This window comes from Lynx rufus, unplaced genomic scaffold (assembly GCF_022079265.1).
Source record: "Lynx rufus isolate CCGP_SWC_20201006 ecotype Redwood Valley unplaced genomic scaffold, mLynRuf1.p SCAF_6, whole genome shotgun sequence".
In the NCBI taxonomy this organism is placed as follows: domain Eukaryota; kingdom Metazoa; phylum Chordata; class Mammalia; order Carnivora; family Felidae; genus Lynx; species Lynx rufus.
In genome coordinates, this window is record NW_025814878.1 from 79,902,141 (window position 1) to 79,909,987 (window position 7,847).

The 7,847-nt window shown below is 43.4% G+C and overlaps 1 protein-coding gene across 1 annotated transcript; it reads right to left on the minus strand.

Annotated features, from left to right (window-relative positions):
- Positions 1–2,487: 2,487 nt before the first annotated feature.
- LOC124529331 (cancer-related nucleoside-triphosphatase-like) lies at positions 2,488–3,051 on the minus strand. Its single transcript, XM_047103194.1, has one exon. The coding sequence runs from the start codon at positions 3,049–3,051 to the stop codon at positions 2,488–2,490; it is 564 nt and encodes a 187-aa protein (XP_046959150.1).
- Between the last annotated feature and the right edge of the window lie 4,796 nt (positions 3,052–7,847).

Here is a 7,847-nt window from a genome sequence, read left to right on the forward strand (position 1 = left end):
GCTGTGAACTGCACATGGTGACTTCTTTACAAGGGTACAGTAGGGAAAGTGGTGTGTGTGTGATTTTCTGGTGGAGAAGCCTGTCAAAGACTACCTCAACTAGATGATCAAGGTCAACGTCAAAAGTGAAGTCATTTCATAGTATGTACTTTTGATATAATGTGATGAAGTGGGAGGCTACCTCTGTGGTCTTCCCCCAAACCCGTAACTCCAATCTAATTTTGAGAAAAAAAATCAGACAAATTACAATAAAGGGGCATCTAATAAGATAGCTGACCAGTACTCCTCAAAATTGTCAAGGTAATTAAAGCAAGGAAAGTATGAAAAGCTTTAACAGCCAAGAGGAGCCTAAGGTGAGATGATAACTAAATGTAATGTGGGATCCTGGAACAGATAAAGGACATTAGGTAAAAACTAAGGTGATCAGAATGAGGTATGGACTTCAGTTAATAATAGTATATCAATATTGGTTCATCAATTGTGTTAAAAAATAAAAAGCGTATTAAAATTTTAATAGTTATTTAAGTAAAAATCGATTCGAATAAGGCAGTATCCAATCTAGCAGATAAAAAGGAGCTCTAAGGAGCTGTACAAAATGAAAGACTTTTATAGGCAAAAGGGAAGAGGAACAAGGAAGTTATACTAGGCAAAAAAACAAGTTGGTTATTACAAAGTTAATCCTTTAGGGGATGACAGGTGTCTATCATTATTTAACTAGTGCTGACCAGGCGATTCCTGACTAATTGATTTAAGACTCCATTTCTGGGAGAGCTGAAAGTGTAATTAAATTTAGTTTCAGTTTGATGTGTTTCGTGATGTGGTGCTTAGCATAAGCAACTCCATTTTGGGCCTGTTGTCTTGTTTTCAACAATTACAATAAATGTATCATAATAATATAAGATGATGTTAATAGGGGAAACTGGGTGTGGGGTAAATGGGTATTCTTTGTATTATTTTCAAGATTTTTCTGTAAATCTAAAGCTATTCTAAAAAATTAAGTTTATTTAAAAAAAATTAGTAGGAAGAATTCTTGCAAGCCTTACCAAGAAATAAAGAAGATACTGATAAAATCTAGTATGAAGAGGGGTAAATATTGACAAGCACCACAGGTATTAAAAAAAATTAGACCACCTTTCCAGGAAGCATGGGGCTCTGCGCTACCCCATGGCTGCTGTGACCCTCAATAAGGGACACAGTGACTGAAACATGAAGCTAGCTGAGGACAGCTACCACTGCCTTGGGGGCCTCACCAAACACATCAAGTACTTGGGACACGATCTGGGAGGTGTGCAGCTTTGCTACATACAATTGGCTCACCATGGAGCTAAGGGGAAGCAGGCCCAGAGGTTCAAGAAAAAGGTGGAGACACACATCTGCCAAGAGGAAGAGAGGGGAGCTGAGTACTGTCCTGGCTGCCATGAGGAAAGCGGCTGCCAAGGACTGAGTCCTGAGTCCTTTCCCGCCTCTGTGCATAATAAAGCCTTCTCAGGAGAAAAACAATTAGATGAGGCAGAAATCTTTTTTTTTCTTTTTTTATAAATTTGTTGATTTTGAGAGCGAGAGAGCGTGAGGGGGTGAGGGGATGCATGGCACAGAGAGAGAGAGGGAGAGAGAGAATCCAAAGCAGGCTCTGCACTCTCAGTGCAGAGTCCCATGTGGGCTCCAACCTGTGAAATTCAAGATCATGACCTGAGCCGAAACCAAGAGTTGAAGGCTTAACTGACTGAGTCACCCAGGTGACCCTAGACCAGGCAGAAATCTTAATTAGTAATGGCAGCCAGACCCTGTAAGAACTTTAAAGGGCTGAGAGAGAATAATAGTCAACTGAAGACTGTTTATCTAGCAAAACTCTCCTTTTAAGAACACAGGTGGAATGAAGGTCTTTTCTGGGAGGAAAATAAGAGTTTACCCTCATGAATGGAATATCTATTTATTTACAACCACCACATTTATTTTTATTAAGCAATAAGCAAACAAATACACAATGAGATGGGTGGGGAGGACCTAAACCGGCTTTTTTTCTGAACTATTTTTAAAAACCAACTAACTGGTATCCCTTTAAGCTGCAGCTGCACCTGGAGGTATTTAAATTTCATGACATGCAAGACGAATTAGGTGGGGACCACTCTTCTCTTCCTTCCCCAGAACACATTTATAAACTTCAATGGCGGTGAGTTCCATCTAATACTCTGAAAGCCATTTCTCATTTCATAACTTACCAAAATCATATGCACAACTACAAGAGGAAATAAACAAATCCCTCAGCATAAATAAGCCACAGTAGAGTGTTAATCTTGGAGCGTCAATTGAGTATTAAGGCCAAGTGATCTTTTAAACATTTTATGGAGGACAGCTGTCAGGCTTTCTCTGGAAAAGCCCACAAGGTTTCCTAAGCCCCAACACCTACATCTTTGGCGGGGCACTGATGAGGTTACGCGTGAACCCGCACATCTCTTCAAGTGCACAAGGCAGGGCCGCAAACCGTCTTCACTTCCTGCCACTCTGCACACACGTCACAGAATCTGGTGAAAGGTGGTTTCTGTTTTCCTTGGTGACGCTGAACACCCGAACATCGTACCTGTTTCTCAGCTCTTCCACGAAGGCCAGCGGCTTTCCTTTAGTTGTGGGATTGTGCCCAGAACTACACACTCCTGGGGTGGACAACGTCTGACGAACAGCCTGGACGAAAGGCTGACTGAGCAGCTCTACTTTCCCAGTCTCATCCATGACACACACCCTCTGCCCTGGGCCTCTGCTGGGACCCGCGTTCCTCAAGACCGGAAGTGGCGACTGCTCCGAGGGAGTCAGATACACCACGTACTGCCGAGCTCCGCACTGGCGTTTTCCAGGCAGAGGCTCTGACCCAATTCTAGACGAAACTTCCTGCGTGCAGGATGATGTGACAACGTTGAATCCTATTTCCTCCCTGTCTGACTTTTGCGTAAATCCATTGACAGGCACACCAGAGGATTTTAAAATCTTACTGGCTTTCTGGACCAACGCTGTTTTTCCAACTCCTGGGGGTCCCGTGAGGAATACGTGCCGGGCCATACCTAGGTGGGTCGGGGTCAGGGCTGTGGTCAGGGTCCCTGAACGGAACTTTTAAAGGACATACTTTAGGAAAAAGAAAAATGTCCCCAAGCTGGAGGTTCCAGGGAGAATGGCAGACATATCTAATTTTACATTTAAAGCCACATTAGAGTCCAGTAAAGAGATTTAAAAAAAAAAAAAAAAAGACATTAAACCTGAGAAATAGGCTGTCAGCACAGAGCCTGATGCGGGGCTTGAACTCCCAAACTGTGAGATCATGACCTGAGCTGAAGTCGGATGCTCAACTGACTGAGCCACTTAGGTGCCTCATCTTCCTCCCGTTTGACGCTTGAGACCCCTACCCCTTTCTCCTTAGCTCAGGATGGCATATAAGCTTCCACTGCCTGTCTTTGGGTTTCATGTCTTTGGGGATTTCATACATATGAAATTCGTTTTTCTCCTGTTAATCTGTCTTATGTCACTTTAGTGACTGAAAGAAACTAGAAGGTAAGGGAAAAGTTTTTGGTCCTTACAGTCCCTCACTCTTAGTCATGACCTAAGTGGTAAGTTAATGTACAAATTTAAAGATAATTGTAATTCATAAATAAGAAACATAAATGGATGTGTTTAATCTGTAATTATTGTAGGAGGATAAAATCTGGGCATTATTTCTTCGATTAAGTATAGATAATGGCTATCAAATATAAGTATGCACATTTTCTCTATATAGAGAAGGGTGGATTTAGTAAACTGTGACTAGGCCAAAGGAATGTGAAAAAGTTGTAAGTATACCAAGAATAGGAAGAATGAGCAACAATGATGATCACATGCAAAAGAACAAAACAGAGAGATGGTCCAATGGTGCCTCACAATAATAATGGATTAAATGTTCTAAGAAAACAGCTACCATGTAAATGCGATAGAGAAGTTGTGAACTATTCATAGACCAGGTTGGGGCACCTGGGTGGCTCTCAGTTGAGCATCCGACTCTTCGTTTCAACTCAGATCATGATCTCACGGTTCATGGGTTCAAGCCCTGAACTGGGCTCTGCAATACCAGTGTAGAGCCTGCTTGGGATTCTCTTTCTCCCTCTCTCCATCCCTCCCCCTCTTTCACTTGTTCTCTCTCAAAATAAATAAAAGTTAAAAAAAAATAGACCAGGTCAATACATGACAAAGACAACAGAATGACAAAAACACTTATCAAGCAAAGCCTGTATCAATTTAAGGAGAGAAACAAGAAACCTGAAGTCCCAAGGCTATAGCAGGTGAATATGGACTATAAAAAGGGGCCCAGGCAGGTCTGGCAGGAAGCTGCTTTCTCTGCATCTCTCAGGTACTCCCAGGAGTGAGGTAGAGGAGGGTGAGGGGGGAGGGGAAGTGAGGGGAGTCTGAGAGAGAGGGTGGGCTTGCACCTGTAAATGGAGCCCTACCACTCCTAGAGTCAGTGGGGGCAGAACCCTGAGGTCACAGACAAAGACCACACGGCAGAGCAGAAAGAACACCCCCTGTGGCAGGGGGCCAGTCTTTGAGATACACAGATGTCTGAGGTTCCAAAGCACCTGAATGCTGCCCTAGTCTACCTCAAATTTGAATTCCTAAGAGTGTATATGATTGTGACCAAGCTGAAAGATATGTAAGTTTATAAACAAACTTTCCACATTTCTGCCTGGGAAGGTCTTCAAGGCCTTACCCTTGCAAACTGTAGCCCATTGCTGAGGCCCTGAGGTAAAGCCAGGCCTCTCTCTCCTAGGGTCTTGTGACATGACCTAGAGCCAAAGGAGCTTTCCTGGAACCTCCAATTTACTCACCCTGTGCCTTTGGGCTAGTGGCTGACCCTGGCTACTTCCTACAGGGCTGCCTGAGTGGGCCCTAAGTACCTACTGCAAGAGACATTTTTAAACCCAGCCAGAAGCTTCCTCAATTCTGTAGGCTGAATCTGGAGTACCATGTTACCACTAAGGGAAATGGGGAAAAACAATAATTTTTCCTGATTACATTATTATGAAACTTAAGGACTTTTGATGTTGTATAGCATATACAGGGATTCATACATGGTCAAATGGTCACACTGTACACCTGGTTTTTATTAACACCACTATTTGCATTAACTAGGGCTGACTGGTTAGTAAATGAAGACAATCACTGTAACTAAGTTAATAATCCAGTGTTTAACTATTTGCCTAGGGCCTCAGGGGTAAAAGAAAATTGAATCATCCCTAATGCCATAAGGAGTTTATAGTGTAGAGTGAAAATGTATCAACATGAAAAGTGATAAAGAGGCAGGACAACCCATTATTTGATGTTCTCACCCTGCTCTTTCCACATCTGTAAAATGGGTATAATCATATCTATTTTCATAGGATTATTATGAAGATCCAGTCAAATAATGTATATAAAGCACTAAACAGAACCTGACCTACACCAAATGCTCCATAAATGGTATTCTTGGGATCTGATCCAGAGGTAATTGGTCAGTGAACCCAGGATATGCAAATTCAGGCTAAGATGGAATCCTTTTCCTTTTATTTATGATAATACTGAGAAAATAAAGTAACTAATAAAATGATTTAATCCAGGAAACCTATCCTATTTGGAATTACAGGAATAATGAACACTTATAGATGCTTTTGTTCTAGTCTTAATAAATTCTGTACTAATGTGTTTTGCTTTTTAAGCTATTAAAAAAGACATGACAAAGAAAAATAGGCTTCTTTTTCACTAAAAGCCAAGAAGAATGGAATAAGTTTGTCATCAATGTTTCAACACTTAAGAACTGATTAATAAATCTTGTTTAATATCAATGAAACATTTTATTTTTTAAATTAGCATCAATGAAAGAATAAACAGTAATGTTCTTCCCAATCTACAAAAGTGCCCTGGAACATTAAAGATTCTAGCCACACTCACCTAATACAAAACACTATGGAAAGTTAGAATCAGCCATTTGTAATTCTTACTTTTCCCATCTTGGAGCAAGCAAACCAAGATTGCTTTCCTTGACAATACTAATGTATATCTATGTATGTATCTATAAATGTTTTTTTTAAGTTTTTTGTTTTTTTTTAATTATAACATGTTTGAACCTTTAAACAAGCATCTACGCAGGAGAAAGGTGGGTAGAGCACTGACACTAGTTTCCCCTTAGTCACAGGAGCAAAGGCAGAGTTAGACTGTGCCTCTGAGGGTAAGTCTCCTGACTCAGACCACCCTCCCCTGCACTAAGGTCCTGATCACAAAGATCACACTGTTTTGGTAACAGGTTCCTGGACAGTCTCCGAACCTATTTCCAGTGACTGCATGGCTTCATCCAGGCTGGTCATCACTGCAGTGGAGAGGGAAGCACTGGAATGAACATCCTCTCTTTTAACAGACTTCTTAAGGCTGAGCATCATTATGCCTGTAAGAAAAGCATGGAATTGAGCAAGTATACTGTCCAGGAGAACACAAAGGAAACAGGGAAAGTGACTCCACAGAAAACACTGCTGAGTCTACCTTATTGGTCACCTTAGAGCAGGCCACCTATGTTAGAATCACCCAGAACACCCAACAAAATAATGACAGCTCATATTTATCAAGTATTTTCTATGTATTCTAAGTGCTTTGTTGTATTCATTCATTTAATCCTTGGGAAAAACCTATATGTAGGTTACAACAACTAGACCCATTTTACAGGTAAGGAGACTGAGGAACAAAGAGGTTTTGGTTTGCCAATATGCCGAACTCCTAAGTGGGGTCTCCTAGGTGGGGTTGGGGGAAGTGGTGGTGAACAACCCGCATTTCTTTTTTTTTTTTTTAAACGTTTATTTATTTTTGAGACAGAGAGAGACAGAGCATGAACAGGGGAGGGGCAGAGAGAGAGGGAGTCACAGAACTGAAACAGGCTCCAGGCTCTGAGCTGTCAGCACAGAGCCCAACGTGGGGCTCGAACTCACGGACCATGAGATCATGACCTGAGCCGAAGTCGGACGCTTAACCGACCAAGCCACCAAGCCACCCAGGCGCCCCATCAACCCGCATTTCTACAGTGCTCTTGGGTTCATTTGAAGTCTGAGAATCCCTGAGTACAGGACTTCCCAGGCTCCAGTTTTATCTCAGAAAGTGGGGTCCAGATGGATTCCTTCCCAACTTCTGAAAAGACAGGTGGGAAGGGACTAGGGTAGGAGTTCCTTATGGTTCTTCCTTCCGTGGGTTTGCCAGCTGTCTCCCACAGTGCCGTATTCTAGGGTTTCTGTGATTCCCCTAGAAACCTAGGAATCCTAGCGTCCCAGGATGTGAAAGGAGTCCCAGGCTTGTGGGAGGGGAGTGGCAGAAGTGAAAGTTCCTGTGGCACAGCCCAGGTCGGCACAGCATGCTCCTCACCTCCATACAGTTTCCTTTCTGGCTTTGCGGTCAAAATGCCAATCAGGCTTTTGGCACGCTTCCGGTATCGGCGCTTCCCCAAGATAAAGATTTCAACTTTGCCCTCGGAGTCGGGCTCTCCCATCCGGAGCAGGACTTTGAACTCCTGTTCGAACCTTGGGAGGAGGGTTCTACTTGGACCTGTGGAGAATGCAGGGTTCCCAAGGGATTAGCGGGGAGGGGGGCGGGGGAGCGGGGGGGGGGGCGGGGGAGCGGGGGGGGGGGCGGGAGGGCGGAGGTGGGGGCCTACACCAGGAGTTGGCGGGGGCGGGGGGGGGGGGTGGCAAGGTCACTGGGATACACTAGCCACTGCCTTAGGTCTGCGGTGGGTGGTTCAATGTGGTTACCGGAGACCAAGGTGGGGCCCTGTGGTAAAGATTTGCGTGTACTCACCGAAAATCTTTTCTAGCCGACGT